Source organism: Coffea arabica, chromosome 6e, assembly GCF_036785885.1.
Source record: "Coffea arabica cultivar ET-39 chromosome 6e, Coffea Arabica ET-39 HiFi, whole genome shotgun sequence".
Classification (NCBI taxonomy): Eukaryota; Viridiplantae; Streptophyta; class Magnoliopsida; order Gentianales; family Rubiaceae; genus Coffea; species Coffea arabica.
This window is the reverse complement of record NC_092321.1, coordinates 3,233,557-3,257,585: the sequence shown is the minus strand read 5'-3', so window position 1 is coordinate 3,257,585 and position 24,029 is coordinate 3,233,557. Positions and strand designations below refer to the sequence as shown.

The 24,029-nt window shown below is 38.1% G+C and overlaps 2 protein-coding genes across 2 annotated transcripts; one reads left to right on the top strand and one right to left on the bottom strand.

Moving 5' to 3' along the window:
- The first annotated feature begins 12,040 nt into the window (after positions 1-12,040).
- Positions 12,041-19,171, top strand: LOC140009315 (ABC transporter B family member 1-like). Its single transcript, XM_072054480.1, has 10 exons — positions 12,041-12,983; positions 13,110-13,164; positions 13,279-13,454; positions 13,560-13,760; positions 13,867-14,126; positions 14,211-14,527; positions 14,788-15,011; positions 16,305-16,678; positions 16,801-17,515; positions 17,645-19,171. The coding sequence occupies exons 1-10, from the start codon at positions 12,375-12,377 to the stop codon at positions 18,926-18,928; spliced, it is 4,215 nt and encodes a 1,404-aa protein (XP_071910581.1). The 5' UTR covers positions 12,041-12,374; the 3' UTR covers positions 18,929-19,171.
- A 2,095-nt stretch (positions 19,172-21,266) lies between these two features.
- On the bottom strand, positions 21,267-24,029 carry LOC113697607 (uncharacterized). Its single transcript, XM_027217291.2, has 4 exons — positions 23,738-24,029; positions 23,516-23,624; positions 23,343-23,405; positions 21,267-21,660 (listed from the first exon to the last, which is right to left on the bottom strand). The coding sequence occupies exons 1-4, from the start codon at positions 23,820-23,822 to the stop codon at positions 21,558-21,560; spliced, it is 360 nt and encodes a 119-aa protein (XP_027073092.1). The 5' UTR covers positions 23,823-24,029; the 3' UTR covers positions 21,267-21,557.

Below are 24,029 nucleotides of genomic sequence, written 5' to 3'. Positions count from 1 at the left end.
TACTAAGGGTTGAAAATATAATCCAAAAAAAAAAAGAGAAAATGTGCCGTAACTCCAACTGGCTAAAGGCAAACCGCAACGATGCCAATATTTGGACAAACATATGATTTCCGGTCTCGCGTCAACAAACCACTTCTTCTGTTTATGTTATGTTTTCTTGAAGAAAATCTAATGTCTACGAAATTGAGTAAAAAACTTTAGAGCATTATTATGCTTTAGTCGTAGTGATGAACTGGCGCATTATCATGCCACAAACTTTTGATTGTTGAAACTAAGATCATGCTAACGTATCTGGCCACAAAAGCAGAAATGAAAAACTTTTAGTCGTGCGACAGCAGAAACACGTAATAATTGTCCTTTGAATCCATTCGGTAATTCTGTCTGCTATATAATAATTGACGCACCATTTGTCCAAATTTAATTTTGTTTGGACAGTAGATTATTTATTCAATTTTATTTATTTGAATCGTCAACAGATTTTTCAATCAATTTCTTATTTTATATTTATTGTATCAAAAAAGTGTTACTATACTTTATTTTCAAAAAGATTATCCCCCCATAATCTACTATCTAAACAAGCTAAATCTACTGCAATAACGTCGCGTGAAATTTTCCTTGTTTGGATTGCGATTTTTCATCGGAAAATTACGTTATTTTCCGTGATCACATTTCCCCATTACCTTTTTTCCTCACATACATCAAATCGCTACAGTAATTTTTCCATGAAAAATGCAATCCAAACATGTTGCTACTAAATTAACAAAGATGCCGAAATTCTGTGGGATTTAAGTGATACAAGTATAAAAGCCACTTCACTCACTGAAAAAGAAGGGTAAAAGGTAAATTTTGAAGAAAAAAAAAAAGAAGAAAAATGAAAAAAGACCACCGCCAGGAGTCCAAATTTGATCAGAAAACAGGCAGCTGGATCTGACGTCCCAGAAAGTTTGATCGCTGGGTATGCAAGAGACATAGTGGAGAAGATGCACAGACAAACATACATGACACACGAGCAGAGCAGGCTGGCCCAGCCTGAGACCAAAAAGGGCAGGAAGCAGCGGCCTAATCTCTGTTCCGTACAAGTACAATCAATCCAACTGAGAGTACACTCATACAAAAAACTGTGAGTTATGAAAGGGGAGAGTAATTTGGTTGGGATGCTTTGACAAAAAGGAAAAGTGACTTGTAACCCCCTCCCCAAAAAAGTAAACAAATAAAACAAGAAGGTAAAGTGACTAATAAACCGAAACACTTTCCTTTTGTTCCTCTGCTTTCGTTTGGATTAGTTTTTTTTTTTTGGATATTTTTGAAAATTTATGCTGTAGCAGAGTTTTTAGAGTATGTTTTGAAATATTTTTAAAAAATATTTTAAGATATTTAAGAGTAGAAGAGTTTCTAAAATATATTTTGAGATATTTTTTAATTTTTTTTTTAAAATTTTTAAAAATTTAAACTAATTTTTAGATTACTTTTTAAAATATTTTTTAAAAATTTTTATTGTATTTGAAAAACATTCCAAAAACAAAATGAAGGAGAGTAAAAATATAAACGTAAAAGCTCAAAAAAGGGGGGGGGGGGGGGATGGTAGTAGTAAAAAGAAATTATTGAAGGGGACTCGAAAAGAAAGAAAGAGCCAACGAAAAGGACAAAAAGGAAAGGGGCCAGCGAACCGAACCTAATGACCAAAAAAGGAGAGAAGGATGCGAAGTGGTCATCCACCCAAAAAAAAAAAAAAAAAAAAAAAAGCGCCAAGGAGAACATGAACACAGGGAAACCCCACTTACTAAAAACCCTCTCCCTCTCCTGTATCCCAAAAATCATCCTTCATGCCTTCAATCATCATTAATCCTCCTACACGCATGCCCACTCATTACTCACTTACTCTCCCCGTTCCCTCTTTTTGTCATTTGCCTGAAAACAAAACAATCCTCAATTTTCTTCATAGTTTATCCAACATAAATAATTAAATAGGAGTGCCATCATCCATTGATTCGCGTCTACGATTACCCGATTTGATGAGGAGCGGTGGTGGGTGCCTGGCTGGGGGCCGTTGAAGTATATATATATATATCAAGCTAGTTAGGCATTGATATATATATATTGACCACGTATTGATTGGTTTTACACATTATTTTGTATGAAGGAAAACATTCTTAATATTGGTATATGACCACAATATTAGAGTAATCGAAGCTTCTTACGGAAGATGCCTAAAGCACGTGCTCTGTTTACACTAAGTCCGTAGTAGTACCCTTGTTAATGGTCATCAGCTCCGGCTAAGAAAATCCCCCTACAAGATATGGTGGAAGCCACCGAATTAAAGGAAATAGACTAGCAGTATCCCCATGCATTTCAGTTATTGGGTGCAGGTTTGCTACCTTTAAGGATACCCATCAAGCATTTTTTTTAGTGGAACTTTTTTGTTGATTCTTACTTAATTGGATTCCCACTACAACAACCGGAGTATCAACTACGTATATATATTTTTTTAAAATTTTTTCAAGCAAGGAAAGGGCGAGTATCAATTACATAGAGTTTGTTTGGACAAAGGAAATTTGGAAAAAAAAATTTGGCCTCACAAATCCCAATCACCTTTTTATCTTCCCAACCACCTTTTTATCTCACATAAATCACATCACAAAAGTGCTACAGTAAATATCTCAAATAAATCATCCAAATAAACTCTTATCCAAACAAACTCATAGTAATATCCTGTTTATGTACCTACTACTAGTTGATTTTAAAGCTCACTCGCCAGTCACGCCTCTAGGTCCTTCAAACACAAGGGAAAGAACCGGTTCGGTATTATGGCAAATGTCAAAGTTGTTTATACCAGGCCAAAAAAATCTTTCATATCTGGAAACTTGGGATGTTGATTTTTTTTTTTTTTTTTTTTCTGTCAAGAGATAGAAACTCACATACCCAATAAGATTCGAAACACTCAGGAGGTTAACGGCGAAACGACCCAGTTAAGAGTAATCTAAAGGACACCCACAAGAAACCCACGTCCAGCCAATCACGAGAGCCCCATGGGCCTTAAGCCAATTAGTAACTGAACGAGAGCCCCATGAGCCTTAAACCTGGGATGTTGATTACTTACCCAAAAACTTGGATGTTGATCGGCAAGAAATTCAAACAAATCCTACCTAATATGATTGGCATATGATTGCGGTGCATTACTGGATATCTGTGGGGTTGAATTCCAGATTAGCATCTCATCTCCTTAAAGCAAAAGTCTTAACTCCGGATTCCCTTGAAACAGCTCACTTATGATCCAACGAACTATTTATTTTATTGGGCAAAAAAAAAAAGATTCAGCGAACGAACCATTTTAACTGTCTAAGAAAGAAAAGCTTGGAAAACCTGCAACATCTGGAATTGCCTGTTGATGTTGGTAACATCTCTTTCAACTTGGGCTACTGCTCCATTATAAGGCCGAGCAGAACTTTAATTCCACTACCGGTTGTGGCCAACACTAAATTGCTAATTTATATCTTTTCTTTTTCTTGATAAAAAAATGTACTATCTTCTATTAGAACTCCCAAAAAAAAAAAGGAAATATTTATACTATTCTATTCTTAGGAGAATATTACGGTTTTAAATTTGACAAAAAATGTCCCAATATCGCTTGAACTTCTCGATAAGAGAAAAGAAATGCAAGGTGAGTAATTTATATTTTGTTTTTGTGGTGGAGCTCTGATAACTTACACGAGGATATATAAGATGTTTTGTGCTGCAAAATTCTCATGAAATTTGTTTTGTTGCTCGAGACTAACAACCCCTTTATTTTGACGCTTTCGCGGTTGCAACTTGCATGGATCGTCTCTGTTCGATGGCATCTCCTTCTCGTCGGGTGTCTGTCAATGTGCTGTAGGAAAATTCTTCTTGAAGGATTCGGCACTTCAATTTGTTCCTCAATTATTCCACGCCAAGCCCGCATCAATTCGCTTGTTATTATGTTAGATATCCTACGACGACATCATAATATCCATACAACTTCTTTTAGTTAGCTGATCCAAAAGCAAAAGTTTAGGCTATCTCGGCTTTGTTTGGATTGCATTTTTCTGAACTTTTTGTAGAAAAATTATTGTAACGATCTGATATATGTGAGATCAAAAAAATGATTGAAAAATGTGTTCACGAAAAACGTAGCATTTTTTTTTTTTTTTGAAAATTTGCAATCCAAACACACCCTCTTTCCATCCCAATCTCTCTTGCCAAACGGAAAAAAAAAATTTATAATTTGGCTCAAAGAAAATGAAAAAGATTTATTTTGCAATAGCAGCTAGCCAACAAAGCAGAAATAATTTTTAACTGGGCTTTATCCAATAATTGCTTGATTTTTTTGGGGAGAGTGGGGGGAGCCTATAAGTAAGGAAGACAAGCCTCCTACGCTGTTAATCCTATTAGGGACATCACATCACTTTGATTAGCGCGGTGTTTTTTGGTTAACGCTAATCAGCAGGCAACAAGTACCAACTGGGAGCGAGTCAAGTAGTCAAAGATTGAAGGAAAAAAAAAGAGTAACAGTAAAGATACCTCGTTCCCATTGATGCCCAACAAACTCTACTATTAAATTTACTTGCAAAATGGTCGAGTCAAATAATTGGCATAAAAAATATAACAAACTCGACTATTAATTTGTCGTTTAGGCATTGCTTGGTTAGTTGATACGGCTGCCTCCGAAAATTGTTTGATGCTTGCTTGCAAAGCGGTTGGATGGTCACCCCTTAACCCCTCTTCCGCAAGGGTTTATATTATAATAATATAATACTCCTCCACCTTAATAGGCTGTGTAAAGTCATTATAGCTTCGAGATCAAGATTACCATTTCCTGATTATTCCCAAAACATAAAAAATAAAAACACAGTTAACCACAGGCAAGACAATGGATTGGCATGATGAGCGTCACATGCCTCACTTTCATTCGAGGTTTTGTTTTGTTTAATGGAATAAATTTAGAAATCAATTAAAAGGGGGGGCTGCATTGGAAGTAAGCATGGGATGGGAGTATTGAAATTGTGGTCATCCCTTTTAATAATGCTCATCATGACCACTCAATGAGAGTGAGAGAGTGTGGCCAGGCGGATGCACTCTTTTTGACTTCTCTGAGTCCTAAATCTCCATATATGCTGCTACTAGGCTAGTAGCTATGGCCAACCCCACCAAATTAAGCTGCTATAATCTGGTGTTTACTGTAAATTAATGCGACTTCCGTTCTTTCATTTGATAGTAGGTATTTTTTTTTTTTTTTTTTTTTTTGTCAACACAGGGGTGTCCGGGTCAAGACCCGAAGGCGGCCCGACTAATCCCCTGCGCCTGGAGTACAGCGCCACCCCAACCGCACCCAGGCGTTAGGTGAGGTTCGATCCCACGACCTTGCGAGTGGTTTTCCAGCCGCAGACCGGGTGATCTAACCCCGGGGGGCTGATAGTAGGTATTTGAAGTGATAGAATGTTAGACCCACCGACTCCCATTTTTTTGTTTACGCCCAAATTCAATAAGAAAAATGTATTGTAATTTGAACTCTAATTTTTTATCATTTGCTTTATCACTAATTTTTTTTATCGTATAATTTAATAAATAAAATTATATAATTAAAATAACAGTGAGAGTGTGATTAACATAACACTGAGAGTGTGATTAACAAAAATAACATTTCTATTTCGGTGTTGATGATTCGCTCCTAACTCGTAATTACTATTATTTTTACTTTTTTTATTCCCTTGTATGATTGAATTCCATGCCTTGTGTCATATGCCTCTGTAGCAGAGGCGCATCTTGCTTTAGCTTTTAACCTAGTGAAAGCCATGTTCTCCGTTTGGATTAGTTATTTTTGGAGATATTTTTGAAAAACTTTGCTGTAGCAGAGTTTTTAGAGTATATTTTAAAATATTTTTAAAAAATATTTTAGGATATTTAAGAGTAGAATAGTTTTTAGAATATATTTTGAGATATTTCTTAAAATTTTAAAAAAATTTAAACTAATTTTTAAATTACCTTTTAGAGTACTTTTTAAAAATTTTTATTGTATTTGAAAAACTAGTTTTTGAAAAACACCCAAAAAATAGGGGATCCAAACAGAGATTTTAGGATCCTTGCCGCCACCCCCCCCTCTTTTATTTATTTTTATTTTTTTTCTTCTTCTCTTTTTTTTATTTATAACTTTTACTTTTATCCTCCGTCTTATTATGCTGAATCTAAGCCGTAAGCATGCAAGATCAATGTAGCGGGCTAGAACAAGATGGTACCACGTTTCCAAATATATATAGCTTTTAGAATTTTGTGAACGTGGATTTTGGAAGAAAAAAGAAAAACAATTTCATGGTGTTGTTCAAAAATTATTTTCAGAATACTTGACTAAAATGAGGATTAGGTCTACATCCTACAATTAATAATAATATTAACAGGCTTCTTTTCCCGGTAAAAAGATGGACCTTTACCTTATACTCAAAGATGAATTAACGGTAGACCAATATGCCCTTTTGGCTGCCCATTATCCAATCTTAACTCTTATTACCCATGTGGGTCAATGGGATGGAATATTTTGTGGTGATTAAAAAAAAAGGTGGGATCAAAGCAGGTTTTCAGTGAAGTATTAATGAGGAGGTGGTGGCAGATTTTGGTTACTTTCCGCGACTTCGCTCTGGCTCTGGCTCTGGCTCTGGCTCTGCAACAGGACAGAAGATTTCCATTGTTTACGCTACTCAGGCGTGGGTGTCTGTGACCCACAGCCACAGACCCTTCTTCTTCACAGTTGATACTTGCCCTGAACCTGAGAGCCCTCCATGGCACCATCCACATTTTCTTTTCATGTAATTTTGAGCCAATTCTTCATGTCACGTATATTATGTACCATTTCATTTTCAGAAATTTAAAAAAAAAAATGAATCAAATGATGGAGTCAGTAATACTAATTATACACGATGCTGTTCAGTTTTGCCGGGAATAAAATTTAGGTTATGATGATATTAAAAGGTGACATACTATGTGGGGTAAAATCAGACTCAAATTTGGTGGATTTGTCGAGAAGTAATCGAAATGTACTGGTTAAAGAGAACATCGTGTGTGTGTGTGTGTGTGTGTTTTTTTTTTAATATATAAATAAAAGTGAGGTTAAATAAAGAAGTGTCAGATTGCAATGTGAGATAATAAATATAATTATGTACATTAAAATGGTTAATTGAATTTAAATTTTGTTTACTAGCTTCTGTGCCTACCGAACATCTAATAAATATATATATAATTGATTAACATTTATTATTATTTCCGAATTATTTCTCCTCCCTTTCTCACATCTGTATCTTCAATAATAATTCAACAATAGCCCACCCATACACTCTTTTTTTTTTTTTTCTTTCTTCTCCCCTTTCTTCTGGGGGAGCCATTGTACCATTCCATACGGACAATTTAAGAGTTACCAACAAGCATTAAAGGATTTACGAGAATCAATTGCTAGTGCAGACGTAAGAGTACTTGATAACTTGGTGTGGAAGTTGAAATGGTTTGAAGTAAGTCCTTTGACAAAGTCCAACATGCAACAAATAGTCACAAGGCCGTTCTTACCCTTGTTTGGATTGCTATTTTTAAAAATTTTTATAAAAAAAATACTGTAACAATTTGATAGATATATAAGATAAAAAGGTAATTAAAAAATATGTTCACAAAAAATATAAAAAAATTTTTGCCAGAAAATCGCAATCCAAACAAGGTTAAGTAACTCAAATTATCCATTTAGCTGTAACCATACCCACACGGCCACACTCTAGAGTCATGGGAACAGTTCACTATTTTATTATCATGCCTGTTTGATAAATAAGTTTTTGGTCAAGTTTATCTGCTACAAGTTTTTTAATAACTTTAGTTACAATAATCTCAGAAAACTTCTCAATGCACTTCAAAAATTTTTTCTACAACTTTTATAGTAAAATTTGAAACAAACATCTAAAAAATTCATTTGTCAAGGGGCCGATTTGGAAGTTTCATAGAATGTCCTGCGTCTTTTTTTCATCTGAAAAGGTTTTCTGGGTTGGAGTCTCGATAAAGGATTGAGGTTTTCTGTATTTCATCTGGGAATTGGGAAGGTGTTAGAATGAGGTTAAAGTAGGTATTCCACTTTTTCCTTGGCTAAGTAAAGTGAGTACGTTTGTACGATAGCAACCATGCTGCTGACTGATTAATTAGGTGTAAAAGACATGCGTAAGGTTTTGATATGTCAAAAGTATTTACCGTAATTACCCTTGTATACATATTGAACTCTAGCAGTGGAGTATTTCTCTTTTTTTTTTTTTTTTTTTTGGTATTTGGAGTATGGAAAAGGGTGGATGAGAATTTTACGTAGCGACTAACCTAGGGGCTAGGAAGAATAACCATTATCACTAATCGTTGAAAAATAAGCAAAAAATACGTGTGTATATGCGTGTATATATAAACAGTTTATATGTAGTTTTAGTCAGAAATACTTGAATGATTAAATGAATTGGAGTGATGAACATCACGTGATTGATCATATCAATGCTAAAACAGTGTGTTCATTAATGCAACTTGTGTTTATATATCTAGTTTTGTAACTAGAAGATAAATTAACAGTAAAAAAAAAACTGAAGAGAGATGAATAAGAAAAAAAAAAAGAAAGAACAATTTTGGAAGAATATGTGAAAAAAAAATCATTTATTGGCATACGCCATGGTTTCTGGAAGAAGAAAAAAAATATGAGCACAAACAAAAGAAAAGTTGAAAACAAATGCATGATAAAAACTTTAAAAGAATCTTTTTAATAGTTGTTTGTGAGAGCTCATTAATATAGTTAAGTTAAATCTAATTTATTATGCGCATACATACATTTATATTAATTTATTACACTCGATGCATTTAGACACTTTTCTAACTCAACTTCAAACCTATTTTTTCTTTCATCTTCTTATGAAGCCACAAGAAGTTCGTAAATAAATCGAATCCCCGAACAATCCTCAAAAGCCGGCAACTTGTGAAGACATTCAGGGGACTTATGTACCAACTTCAAACCTATTTAGTGCACCAGAAAAGTGGAAACCTATTTGATCACGCAAAAGTTCCTGCGTAAAAGTCTCGGGATTCACTTTTTTTTTTTTTTAATCTTGTGCTTAAAATCACATAGTAAATGGATCCAATTATAAACTATAATGCGTACTTATTCATTGGTGGTAATCTAGTATTTAGCAGCAAAAAACGTGGTGGTGTGGTGTCCATTAATTTTAAATGGGTGTAAATGACTATCTAATTCAATCCATTTAATTGATGGGTAATGAGTTAATTCAGCTCACCCCATCTATATCGATTTAAAAATAATTATACATTTAAACTCAATTTTTAGTAAGTGTTAAGCAAATAAATTTAAAATTATTTACTAATTTAATAATAATAAAATACTACTGTCATTGCTTGTCAAATAACATGCAAAAAATAAATAAAATTTTAAGTGACTCATAAATGAATAATTAGATATACTTATATCTATTTATTAAATAAATATTTATTTATTTAAATAAATATCTATTCATACTCATTTATTAAATAAATAAATATAAATAAATTGATCAAATTATATCTATTATTCAATTAAGATCCGTTCAAATTCCTCAAAGTCACTCATCTTAGTAACCGCTGTTTATCGTACTGTGCAGGTGGATTATGGAAACGGGAGGGTAAAATCCTAGGACGAAAGTTACTTTTGACTAGTACTACTGGTCTCTTCATCGGTCGGTCTTTTTCCCCTTTCGGGTTGATAGTATGCCGCATGGTCGGTCATTCATCTCCATAGCACAGTAGTACTAGTAGCTTATTGTTTGAGCTCTGCCGGAGTCTGGACCATTGTCAGTCTGTTTTCTTTTCTTCTGTTCTGTGTACCCATTTTCAATTTCTGTACAAATTCTGCTGAAGTGATCTTGTTGCGTTGCCGGTTGCTCCGCTATTTCTGTGATCCCGCTCCACCAACAACTGATGGTAGTAATTCCAGAAAAATATAGCTAAATGAACAAAAAAAGTATTATGAAAACGTGCTAATCTGTTTCCAGCAATGTGATTCAACCCTCTCTCCAACTTTAGTCAAGCACAAAGTTCTACCAAAAAGCTTCATGTAAGTTGTTTGAAAAAGAAAGATGGGCATAGAGTGCAGTAGTAATATGTGGTTTTTTCCTGAACGGAAGTCAGAAAAACAACCTTAGGGATGCCAAAGAATTAGCAGGCCAGGTCAGATGCCAGCCTAGTTTACCCCTGGTTTAGATTAAATAAAGAGCTGACTCACTCAATTATTTCTTTTGAAAACTGCCATATGCCAGATTAAAGTAATTACTCCTTTTGTACGATGCCTGAATTCTCAAATTAAGTAATCCACCACCCACTGATCACCTAAGTTATTTTGCTTGACCTCACCCTGATTGAGATTGAGAAAAAACTAGTATTTAATACTGATCTTTCTTAAACATGCTTAGAGAAAAGTAGTATTCTTGAAAGAAGCTGAAGCCAATAATGAATTTCTGTCAGTTTTCTTCCTCTTTTACGAAGAATCATTTCAGTGGGAATCTACAGAGTTTGCTTTGATCTTCAGACAAATTAGTGAATATGTGGCGCTTCTGAAAAGGTAAAGAGTGTCAAAATAGTTTCTTGTAGTTGGGGGGTGTTGTCTGACGAATTAGGAGCTTGAGGATAAAGGATTACGGACAAAATGTAGTGGACATTTGATTAGATCCAAGCTGTTTTCTCCCACAAAATTATCACCAATACCTATTATTGTCTATTACTTCCGCGATGGAATGCTGGAGACGGCTTAAGTAATTATGACTCTTTTTTTTTTTTTAAAGAAATATTATTCTATTACGAGGAGGGGTTTTGAGAAATGAGATGTTGCCGGGAGGGGGGAAGGATGCCTATTGCTGTTGTTCTTGTGGTGAGTGCCTGCTTCTCCTTGAGGACCTTGACGGACATGACGTTGGTAGAGTTCGAGATCTGATCAACACCCCAGGAGGAACTTAAGGCTGTGTGCGGATTGCAGATTTTCAAAGAAAAATTGATGTGTTTTGCGTGAATATATTTTTCAACCACCTTTTTACTTTACATATATTAAATCACTATAGTAATAATTTTTCTACAAAAAAATGCAATCAAAACACACCCTAAGTTTGGAATCACAATTAACGCGTTGTTGCTTTGAGGTTAAGTGGAAGGGGGGAAAAAAAATCAAAGAATTGATCAGAAAAAGTAGAAAGAGCCAAGATTAAAAAGCATATACACAAAAAATAAGGACATGGACGTGGTCAACATTCTGTGTGATACAATTAATTGCGGTTAGTAGATTGGAGTATTAATTACTAGAGGAATCGTATGCATTGCTGGAGAGGATGAATCAAATAATATGAATGGGCAGGGGAATTACAATATCCTAGTCCTGTGCACAAAATGCGGATTTCCAGGAGATAGACAATGCACGCTAGATAACTGGTTGCTTCCGGTCACCAGAAACCAACTAAAAATGGGCATGGTCTGAAGTCTGAATACGAAGTAATTTCAGAGGACTTTCTGAAATTTGACTTGCAGTTCGAGAAGCCAGAATCTGCAAGTAAACTCTCAATAATAATGCAAGGTCAGAAAAGAGGGGAAAAAAGAAAGAAAGAAAGAGAGTGAAGTGAAGCTGAGAAGGAAGAAAAAAAAAAAAATATATATATATATATATATATATATATTTCTGCGTCAGTGTTTAATTAATGCAAGTACATGGACTAGAAGGTGGTCACAAACAGTAGTAGTATACGGTATATTAGTCAGTATTTGAAGTAGCAAAGGCTAGCGGGTTGGTTGGAGGGGTGACTCCCTCAGGCAATCAGGCAAAGGCTTCAGATGCTGTTTTGGTCAAAAAACTCCCAATCTCAAGCTTACACACAGTATTCTTTGTCGGGTGCCGAAGACTTTCTTTCCTCTCTCTCTCTCTCTCATCACTCATCTGATCTCATCTTATCAAACTGTCAATTTGTGCGGAGTCTTTTTTACAGGAGAAGCAACCGAAGAAACCACCTCCTCAACTGCAAAAAAAAAAAAAAAAAAAAATGAATATACCACTAAACCAAAGGGACGGACGTACAAGAAATTCACCAGCTCGAAAGAATTTACTTCTACTTACTACTAATATTAAACTTCTCTTATCAAGTTTTAGACTTTTAGTTGGGGGGTGAAAAACAGGGAGAAATTAGTAGATAGGAGTAATAAAATAGAAATTCTAAGATGGAGTCTTGGAGATGAAGAGTGTACTTGTAATAAAATCAAGAGAGAGTGTGTGAAAGAAAGAAACGAGTGGTGGGTTGGGTCAGTGTTGTAAAATTGAAAAACAGTCTTAAAGCAAAATCAAAATGTCACAAGAATGCGAGGAGATAAAGACGATAGAGCAGTGGAGATGGTCTGAAATGCAAGGCCTTGAACTCTTTGTCTCAGCTCCTCACCCCTCCTTAGAAACCACCACCACCACCACCTCAGACCTACACAACACCACCACCTCCTCCTTTAAAGCCCCCAACGACCTTAACTCCCTCACTACTGCTACTGCTACTCCTACTACTACTACTACAATCACTTGTACTAATTCTACTTCTCATCAACCAGCAGTAACATCAACACCGATAGTAGAAGACCCTGATTCTCAAGTAGTTTTAAGGCAACATACTCTAAATTTTGTCCAGAGTGGTATAGAGCAGGCAAGGAAGAAGAAGATGGATGGCTGTGACGGAAAGAAAGATGGTGGTGATGCAGAGAAGCCTACTTCACCACCACCCTCATCCGGGTTCGGTGAACTTTTTAGATTTGCGGATGGTTTGGATTATGTTTTGATGGGAATTGGGACGCTTGGTGCCTTTGTCCATGGCTGTTCATTGCCTCTGTTTCTTAGATTCTTTGCTGATCTTGTTAATTCTTTTGGCTCTAATGCCAGCAATGTTGATAAGATGACTCAAGAAGTCGTAAAGGTAATGATAATCCCGCTAATGCAATTTCTTGAAAACCCATAGGCTTATGCAAATTAAACTGGTCATTATTGTATCCCAAAAAGGAGAGAAAGCTGAGTGATTCTTTTCTTTGGTGGTCGTTTGCAGTATGCATTTTACTTTCTTGTAGTAGGAGCGGCAATATGGGCATCTTCCTGGGCAGGTAAAAGCCAAAAATGAACAACTTGTTCAAACCAACCTTTTTGCTACCTGGATGAATTCAACGTTTCTTGATTGAAATCAGGCTACTTATTGACGCAATGGTGGGTGGTTGCAGAGATATCGTGTTGGATGTGGACCGGAGAGAGACAATCCACTAAAATGAGAATCAAGTACCTAGAGGCTGCTTTGAATCAAGACATTCAATTCTTTGATACAGAAGTTCGGACCTCGGATGTAGTTTATGCCATTAACACTGACGCCGTCATGATCCAAGATGCCATTAGTGAGAAGGTGAAAAGGAACAGCCAGGGGAACTGATCAATTTCCTTCCAAAAAAAAAAAAAAACTTTTTTCTCTTCTATGTCTTAATTCTTTTTAGCCGTTCTCTCTGTGCAGCTGGGAAATTTCATACATTACATGGCAACATTTGTATCTGGTTTTGTGGTGGGATTTACAGCAGTTTGGCAGTTAGCTCTGGTTACTCTGGCTGTGGTTCCTCTTATAGCTATAATTGGAGGGATCCATACGACCACATTAGCCAAGCTTTCCGCCAAGAGTCAAGAAGCTCTTTCACAAGCGGGAAACATTGCAGAACAGGTGAAACTGAAATTTTACCCAACAAAAGAAAATTTTTTGTAGTTAGTGTAAGCAAAATTGCACGAGATTGTGGGAATATTACTTGCTGATTCTAGTCAAATTGCAGACAATAGTTCAAATACGGACAGTGTTGGCATATGTCGGCGAGTCAAGAGCATTGCAAGCATACTCTGCTGCTCTCAGAATTTCTCAGAGGCTGGGTTACAAGAGTGGGTTTGCAAAGGGAATGGGCTTGGGAGCTACATACTTCACAGTTTTCTGCTGTTATGCTCTTCTTCTCTGGTACGGAGGTTACTTGGTTAGGCATCACTTTACCAACGGAGGGCTTGCAATAGCCACAATGTTTGCTGTTATGATAGGTGGACTGTAAGTACTGAAAAATTACTTTGCCAGGCTTTATTGTCACGTTTTCTGGATCAAAGAAGTTAATCTGTTGTTTTAAATTGATAGAGCATTGGGACAATCTGCACCTAGCATGGCTGCATTTGCAAAGGCCAGAGTTGCTGCTGCTAAGATTTTCCGAATAATCGATCAGAAGCCGAGTGTTGACAGAAACAACGATCGGGGTTTGGAGTTGGAATCTGTTACAGGCCAGGTGGAGCTAAAAAATGTCGATTTCTGCTATCCTTCAAGGCCTGACGTTCAGATACTCAATGGTTTCTCCCTCACTGTTCCGGCCGGAAAGACCATAGCATTGGTGGGAAGCAGTGGCTCTGGCAAAAGTACTGTGGTCTCTCTCATTGAGAGATTTTATGATCCCAATTCCGGTAAGATTACTAAAATGCAGCAACCTCTTTACGGGGCCTGGCCTAATATGCTTCTGTGCTTTATGTTTGTCATTTACTGCTCCTCCACCGAGTTGTGTGGCTAAGGAATTGTTGTATTCTTGATCTAGCCAAGTGTCAGCTAAAGTGATTTTTGCATCAGAGGTCATGTCGTCCTTGTCTCTCCTCTCAGTAATAAATAATAATAGTGTAATGTCTGGGAATGAAAATCTCTGTTAGTGAATAGTGGTGTTGTTGTGCAGGACAAGTTCTTCTAGATGGGCATGACATAAAGACATTAAAGCTTAGATGGTTGAGGCAGCAGATCGGACTGGTGAGTCAGGAGCCTGCACTGTTTGCCACTTCCATCAAAGAAAACATACTGTTGGGTAGGCCTGAGGCTAGTGTGGTTGAGATTGAAGAAGCTGCCAGAGTTGCCAATGCGCATTCATTCGTCGTGAAGCTTCCTGACGGCTATGATACTCAGGTTAGTTTCAATATCCTCCGATTGTGATTTGTGAAGCAGCAGATCTTTATTATTATTATAATTATATAATTTTTCAAACTTTCAATCCTATTGTGATGACATTAGGGATGATCGAGTAGGGGTTTAGCAGGATTCATTAGCATTAATTATGTTTTAATTGAGTCATTATGGGAGCTACGTAATTGATGACCCCCAAAACGCATGCCTAAGAAAAATGCAATTGGATCTAAACCAGCGTAGTGCGATGGACAAAAAGCTATTGGAGCTCTTTATCAATGTGATGATAGATACTAGATAGGTCGGATGTACATTGGTCCACCGCCAGTACCTCGTGGACCAGCCGTGACAGAAGGTGCCAAAAATTTGCCCCGTGCCTCTCTCCGCGGTCGGAATTCCCATTTCAAGGCGCAAAGCAACGGCTCCTTAATAGTAAAGAGTTCGGAGAGTATTATTAAATGTAACTTCAGGCTGCGGGTTAGGATGTCAATTTGTGTCCTTTCCTATGGCTGGCTAAAGGATCAACATAATTTAGACGGTGGGCTGCATGGGTTTTGGTACTCATGTCTGCGCCAACAACGGAGGAGGTGAATCGTGGATTTGACCGTAATGGATCGAGGGCCCGTATTCAACTGCTTTATAATACCAGCCTGACGGACTTAACTTATTTGGTCAACAAACCCACCGACCTAACTTCCATTAAAAAGTCAAAATCAGTGTGGGTGATTGGTCCTGGCAATTTAAAAATTGTAACATGGGTTTGGTCAAACATTGCATGTGCATGTGTAAATTGAGTGTTCTTTATTCATGGCAAAACGGAGACTTCTAGTTTCGGAACCTTTTATACTTTTCGAAAGAGGGATTATTGCATTATCGTAAGAACTGTAGGAAATGAGAGGTGCGCCAAAAGTTTGTTTTGCTTATAAGCAATATTCCCACCAAAATTTCACTCGACCCTCTTAAGCTAAATGTAAATGGGCCAAATTGGATACGTTGGTTTTTTTTTTTTTTTTTTTGTGAATAATGAAGTAAAATTTATTTCTTAATTTTTATTTTAACATTAAATATACTTAAGGTTTCATATGTCTAATTATGAAACATTAATTACCTCATGGTTATCCATTCCACAAGAAACAATAGACAGAATGCCCTTTCCTGATTCTTTTTATTAAGATTTTTTCATGTTGCTTGATATGCATCTTCACCTAATGAAAATATTCACAACTCTATTAGAGAAATTATTGGCACTACTCAAAATGGATCATCTGAAAATGCTGTATTGCTTCAAAATGTCAGGTAGGGGAGAGGGGATTGCAACTATCAGGAGGACAGAAGCAGAGAATTGCTATAGCAAGGGCAATGCTTAAGAATCCAGCAATTTTGCTTTTGGATGAGGCAACCAGTGCTCTGGATTCCGAATCTGAAAAGCTGGTTCAAGAGGCACTAGATAGATTCATGATTGGAAGGACAACACTTGTAATTGCTCATCGCCTCTCCACCATCCGCAAAGCTGATCTTGTCGTCGTGCTTCAGCAAGGCAGTGTGTCCGAAATCGGAACACATGATGAGCTCATTTCTAAGGGAGAAAATGGTGTCTACGCCAAGCTCATCAGAATGCAGGAAGCGGCTCATGAAGCAGCTATCAACAGTGCAAGAAAAAGTAGTGCAAGGTAATCTTTGCCCTGCTTAGTCTCTGTCAAAATTTCAAGAAAATGCACTCCTGAACTTAATGTGCCTGCATGAAATGAAGCAAACAGGCAGATAAAATGTATTTGACTTGCTTCTATTGCAGGCCATCTAGTGCAAGAAACTCTGTGAGCTCACCGATTATAGCCAGAAACTCCTCTTATGGACGATCCCCATACTCGCGCCGGCTATCAGACTTCTCTACTTCTGACTTTAGCCTCTCCCTTGATGCTTCTTATCCCAATTATCGTCTTGAAAAGCTACCATTTAAAGAGCAAGCAAGTTCCTTCTGGCGTCTCGCAAAGATGAATTCTCCCGAGTGGCCTTATGCTCTAGTTGGTTCAATCGGCTCTGTAATTTGTGGATCTCTTAGTGCATTCTTTGCGTATGTCTTGAGTGCAGTTCTAAGTGTCTACTACAATCCAAACCATGCTCTCATGATCAGAGAAATTGCAAAATACTGCTATCTTTTAATTGGTCTCTCATCTGCTGCACTTATCTTCAACACGCTGCAGCATTTCTTCTGGGATGTTGTGGGGGAGAACTTAACAAAGCGAGTTAGAGAAAAAATGCTGGCTGCTGTTCTGAAAAATGAAATGGCTTGGTTCGACCAAGAAGAGAATGAAAGTTCTAGAGTTGCAGCGAGGTTGGCTTTAGATGCCAACAATGTTAGGTCAGCCATTGGAGACAGGATTTCAGTGATCATGCAAAACTCAGCTCTTATGCTCGTTGCTTGTACTGCTGGATTCGTATTGCAATGGCGCCTGGCCCTAGTTCTCGTTGCTGTCTTTCCTGTGGTTGTTGCAGCGACAGTATTGCAGGTTTGTCCACGGCAACTAAATCTAGGAAATATGGTTAACGAGATATCGTTAGGAGGCTTGCTTTACTACATCATCTTTTTCTTGTGCTCGAGTCACTTGTTTTGACTGTTTTTTGTGGCACTTTGACAGAAAATGTTCATGAAAGGATTCTCAGGGGACCTAGAAGCAGCACATGCCAAAGGTACACAACTAGCTGGGGAAGCTGTGGCTAATCTAAGAACCGTTGCTGCCTTCAATTCTGAGTCGAAAATTGTGAGCCTCTTTACCTCCAACCTTGAAACTCCACTGAAGCGCTGCTTCTGGAAGGGACAAATTGCTGGAAGCGGATATGGGATTGCTCAGTTCTCGCTCTATGCTTCCTATGCCCTTGGTCTTTGGTATGCCTCCTGGCTTGTCAAGCACGGGATCTCCGACTTCTCAAAGACCATCCGTGTATTCATGGTCCTCATGGTCTCAGCCAATGGCGCCGCTGAAACTCTAACTCTAGCCCCTGACTTCATCAAAGGTGGTCGAGCAATGCGTTCAGTGTTTGATCTCCTAGATCGGAAAACAGAAATTGAGCCTGATGATCCTGAAGCTACCCTAGTACCTGACAGACTTCGTGGGGAAGTAGAATTCAAGCATGTGGATTTCTCTTATCCTTCTAGGCCAGATATAGCAATCTTCCGTGATTTAAATCTCCGAGCTCGAGCTGGCAAGACTCTTGCTCTTGTAGGGCCAAGTGGTTGTGGAAAGAGCTCTGTCATTGCTCTTACAGAACGATTCTATGAGCCGTCTTCTGGGCGTATTATGATCGACGGAAAAGACATACGCAAGTATAATCTCAAGTCATTTAGACGCCACATTGCATTGGTGCCACAAGAACCATGTCTCTTTGCCACCACCATATATGAAAATATTGCGTATGGACACGAGTCAGCAACTGAAGCTGAGATAACTGAAGCAGCAACATTGGCAAATGCACACAAGTTCATAGCATCGTTGCCCGACGGCGATAAAACGTTTGTGGGAGAGAGGGGAGTTCAATTGTCAGGAGGACAAAAACAGAGGATTGCCATTGCTCGAGCATTTTTGAGGAAGGCAGACATAATGCTGCTGGATGAAGCCACAAGCGCTCTAGATGCAGAATCAGAAAGGTGCGTGCAAGAAGCCCTGGAGCGTGTTTGCTCTGGAAAAACCACAATTGTAGTGGCACACAGACTATCAACGATCAGAAATGCGCATGTCATTGCCGTCGTAGACGATGGGAAGGTAGCGGAACAAGGTTCTCATTCCCATCTGCAGAAGAACTACCCTGAGGGGATTTACGCCCGTATGATTCATTTACAAAGATTTTCGCACGGACAAGCAATTAACATTGCATCTGGCTCAAGTTCCTCTGCACGTCATAAGGAAGACCAAGATGGACAATGAGGGAAAAGGCTTTGACCCCTAGAAAGTCCATTAAAAAGAAATTACAGGAAAAGGAAAATAGAGAAAGGAAAAGAAAATGGCACTGGAAACAAGAAAGGAATTACTCCTCATACCCACCGTGGTGATTTTTTTTGGGTTTTTGTCCAGTTTTTGTTTCTGTTTTGGTATAGGCCATAGCATGTGTATCTCCTTATTCTAGCCTTATATATAGTGGTATAATCTAGATATTGGTCCGTGAGGTAATTTCTCCCTGTTATCTTCCCAATGTTCTACGGCGTGTCTTTTAACTTGGAACGCTAAAACAAGGAGGCAACCGGAACATTAATTAGAAAAGGGTAAGGGTGATAACAACAGCACTCGTCAGTTTGATATTGTGTAAAAGATGAGTAAATAAATTGATTTTCCATTCAATAAACATCATCATGACTTGATTTGAGGAGGGAAGTTTTTTTTTTTTTTTTCTGGTTTTTTTCGCATTTAAATGATGAGGGACAAAAGGAAAAGGACATGAAAGCAACATCTTGATTAAGCGTGTGTTAGAATTCCATCACTTTCTGCTTTTTCACGCGGTTTGCGGAGGAGTGAGTGGCATTTGGTTAAGCAAAAGAAGAGGCTGTAGCGTACACTGAGCAGTACATCCCCGGACCATTTGTTCTGGATTTCCGACAAGATATTACATCGCAATCCTACGTAATTGACCGAAGAGTGACCAGTTTCCAGTCCGTGGGATGGATGGGTAATGGTGCTCTCGTCTTCATGTTCACGTTCCATCCCTCCGACAACGTATCTTTCTTGAAACCGAATTATTGACAAAGAGTTCACGTGGCGTTGCACATGCGATTGAGAGCGAGCCTTCTTCTGTCCAAACAATACATATATATATATATATATATATATATATATATCTCTATATGCATGTGTGTGTGTGTGTGTATACATGTATGTAGCAACGCCTCCCCCATGCAGCTGTTGCTATCATTTAAAATCTTAAAACAAGAAATAAATAAACTGAAAATGAACAAACCTAGAAAACCATCCTCCTCCCAACCCCATAATATTGATCTGATATACGGTGCATGATGAGCGTATAGGGCTATGGTGGCTGTACATGAACAGTTGGTGGTTGCGGCAGCGTACCTTCTAAATACACGAGGATTTGGTGGTGGTTGTGGCAGCGTACCTTCTCTTCAGTTGGTGGTGGTTGTGGTTGCATTATTTCATTGTTTTTGTTTCTTTTTCTCGCACGGAGGATGGGAACTGATCAACGAAATATACTATGGAGGCCAGTTTGAGCAGTGGCCTCGATATTGTCTGGGTTCGGGAGGGGCTCCAGATGGAGGCCGCGTCCTGCTCCGGAATGCTACGAGACACCCGCATATAAACACATCAACCCCACGGATTTGTGATGATTTAACCCGTGCATGGGTATTCAAGTCGGAAATTCAAAACTGACGAGACAAAATAGACAGGTTTTAACAACTGACAAGGAATGCTCGAAAACGTCCAGACGAAGACAGGTCTTTCATCTTCACTTCTTGCTGGCACAGTATCATAGTAAACAAAGGAAAGTCATTTTGAGTACGTTCTTAGTTAACAGGCTGTGCTGTTTGCACTTTGCACTTTGCAACCCCTCCCGCCTCCCTTCCCCCGGGGCGGATGTCTTTAATTTTACAAAATGCAGATTTTGTTTCAATTCCATTTGACAAGATCTGGAAACCGATGGATGTTTGGTGGCGTCGTAAATCATGCCAAGATCTGAAAAGGAATATGATGCAAACATCCGCCATGATTTCTGAAATCACTGTAAAGACCTGCAAAATTTTTCTGTGGTTTTTACAAACTTGAATCACAGGAACAGATGCAGTCAACAACATAGAAGAAACTCTCTGTATCTCTGCAATTTGAACTTTTTGTGCGAGTTCTTTTTTGTCAAACTGCGAGTTCAAAACGCCTTTTATTTACAAATTCGAAACAAGCCATACCATATGGTTGGCCAGCGCGCGGACCAACAGATGCTAAGCTTGAGCACCACGGAACCATCTAACGCCTTTTCTAAAGCGAAGATAACAACGGTTTATAAGTGGTAAGTTCTCATAAATAGATTTCGTGCAAAATTTAATTTCGACTAGTCCCCTTTGGCTCAGAAATTGATATCAAGACACAAGATTCTGTATGATCTCATGCTTGCAAGCTGGCCCACGACGGTTTCCACTCATCTATACTCCAAACTACTACTTATTTGTTTTCTCCGGCTCCTTTTATTAGCTTGTATAACTGGGAATATCTGGACAGATGTCCTTTATCCACGAGAAAGCACAAAACATTTAAGAAAAAATGCTAAGCACAAGGACGAGATTAAATGAGCATTACTTACCAATGTTCATAAAAATATTTGAGGGTGGTAAATGAACTAACTGCACTAAATAACAGCATATAAAATCGGGGAAAAAAAAAGTGTAAGCAAATCGATTTACAACCAGCTCAATTGATGTAAGAGAGAAGGGATACGCTTCAGGATCCAGCCTGAACCAACTTCGACCACAATGATACATTCAAACTTTGTTTCCAGCAGTGAAGACTACCCATTAGTCTAATTAACACGCGTAAAGCACCAATGAAGGGGAATAGCTCAAGTTGACAAAAGCTTTGGACCATTATCTGGCATGCCCATTCCAGCAGCTAGGTCAGCATCAAGTTGTGTATGTGGCGCAGGTCCCATCATCAGCTTCATACTGCATAAACAAAGGTGTCAATTTTGAGCTTCTATTACCACCACCAGAATGTCCATAAGTTCAAGCTCTATTCAGCAATATAGCTGATGACTTTTGAACTTAGCCTGCCATTTTGAATGCATTGCAAGAGACTACAAAGCCTTGAAGAACTTAAAAGCAAACAAGAAAACCTACTAAAATCTGGTTAGGTATGTAAAATGGAACGAGTAACATGAGAAAGATGCTGAATCAAGAAAGCAAAAAATGCACGAGAAAGTACATGGAACTAGACGACGAGGCAGAGACTGCAGGGGATGCTTGCCAAGCAGTTAAAATACAGGGCAAACATCTAACATCATCTTGTAGTAATAGTGCAGAAAAATATAACAGAAACTTCCAAAATTAATACTGCACAATAGCTGCTGTTATCATAATCTTAAGGGATAAAGGCTAGATTTACAGCACTAAGCACAGCTTTCTTGAGGCCATTTTGTTCATTAAACCCACAAATTGCAACACGCGAGGAGACAATCTAATTACGGTGCTGAGGCATACATTTTGTCCAACAATATATGTGTCATTTTCTCAACCAAAAAAAAAGTGAGGGCGTAAAAAACAATTAGTGATGAGCTTTGATAACCATTCAATCACCCATTACCCCATCTTGTTTGGTATAGGCTAAACTGTCAGTCCAAAGAAGAACAGGGATGCACTCACTCCAGATCAAGTCACAGCAAATTCCACTTTTCAGACCAATAGATCAACCCTTTCACAAAATGGTGAAAACTGGACTATTCTCCAATATCTCCTTTCCAGAGAACCTTCCATACTCTTACTCAAAGATTACTTCCACTCAAACTGCCTAGCGTGCATTTAAGAACATTACAACTTCTAAAGGACCAAATTAAACAAGTTGCTGATAACCAAGAAGACTCAAATGCCCCTGCACTTGACTTAGCTAGGTTCTGTCAGCAATGCAATATCTATGTATCATTGCTTACTCTAACTAGGGTTATGATAGGAGTCCACTATGAAATACTTGTTTGGAGCCTATGGCTCAAAATTGCATTGGAATTCTTTTAAACACCCCCTGCAGTATAGATTGCCTTCAAGTTCATGGAACAATTTTATTAGATGGGCTGTCAAAATAGTAGCTCGCAGATACTCATTACATGAAATATTGCCTTTTCCGACTCATGGTTGGTTCAAAAAACAAGAGCATTGCAGCTAACAAGCTTGTTATCCTGGGGCTTCACAAGTAGGCAAGCCAAGGGAATGGGGAGAAAACAACTTCAAGGACAAACTTTTGGCTAGGTGAATTTGAAAAAATTGCATTTGAAGAATAAGTAGGGAAAAGCTCAGCCAATTTTCTATTTATGAAAAATCAGATAAAAGAAAATAATAAGTGAAATTTCAAACTCCGTCTATTATTCAACAGCCTCAAAGCACGTCTCCAAGGTGACAAACCTTTGTGCCAGAACCTCAACAACTAAGTTAAATGTATGAACTGTGCTCTCGAAAGACCTTATTCTACCCCACTATTGTCCAAACTAAGGCTATTTCTAAAACTAACACCTCCGATTCCTTATTTCAGCAGTTTAGCACCAATGCTAATAACACTTGAGCACATATTCCTGCGAAAGATAAATACCAAGGCCATGTAATTGATCAAATGAACGAGGCAATTCAAGTAGAGAAATTACCGTTTCTTGTGTCGTTTGGTCTTGAAATGCTCATCCCTAACCGCTACATTCGCGAAATACCGACTAGAATGATAAACCCGACAAAATCAATTCCATGAAGGTCTTCATCGACTAGAATGATAAACAAAAATTGAAACAAAAGAATTTCGGAAAATAAAAAAGAAAATGATTACTCGCAGTGCAGGCAGTAATATTGGCCCATTCCAGGAAGGTCTTCGTCGACGGGCAAGGATTTGTTCTCGCCCACCATACAATGAAGCTCCTCGTAAACCGCATCATCACGTGGAAAAAGAAAACCCTAGTCAAGGAAGTAAATTTCTGACATTGAAGTGCAAGAATAATTCAGCTCAAATTAGAGAATCCAAAACGAAAAAAAAAGTGAAAAAAAAGGATATCTTTGACGAGAAATTTAGTGCGGCGAGCTGTTTTGTGAGAGTAGCGTCGCTTCTTGACGCTTCTATGAGGACACTTGCCTCCCATTTTTACTTTAGAATGCGAAAGCGAAATTAGGGTTCTTCGATCTGCAGGACGCTACAAAACCCTTTGCCGCAGAGAAAGAGGGGTTTATTTTGTCCAACTTGTCCCAGGGTGCCTTTATACGACAACGTTTATGAGGCGGCATGACTCGTCTAGGCCTAGCCTCTCAGGACAATTTCTACTGTATCCGTATTTTAGCTCTATCGCTGC

Coding starts and splice junctions, on each gene's coding strand:
- LOC140009315 (XM_072054480.1), top strand. CDS start 12,375: ATGTCACAAGAATGCGAGGAGATAAAGACGATAGAGCAGTGGAGATGG. Junction 13,455..13,559: donor AAGATGCCATTAGTGAGAAG/GTGAAAAGGAAC, acceptor CTCTCTGTGCAG/CTGGGAAATTTCATACATTA. Junction 14,127..14,210: donor GCTGTTATGATAGGTGGACT/GTAAGTACTGAA, acceptor TTAAATTGATAG/AGCATTGGGACAATCTGCAC.
- LOC113697607 (XM_027217291.2), bottom strand. CDS start 23,822: ATGGGAGGCAAGTGTCCTCATAGAAGCGTCAAGAAGCGACGCTACTCT. Junction 23,406..23,515: donor TATTACTGCCTGCACTGCGA/GTAATCATTTTC, acceptor TTATCATTCTAG/TCGGTATTTCGCGAATGTAG. Junction 21,661..23,342: donor ACCAAACGACACAAGAAACG/GTAATTTCTCTA, acceptor TTGTTTATGCAG/TATGAAGCTGATGATGGGAC.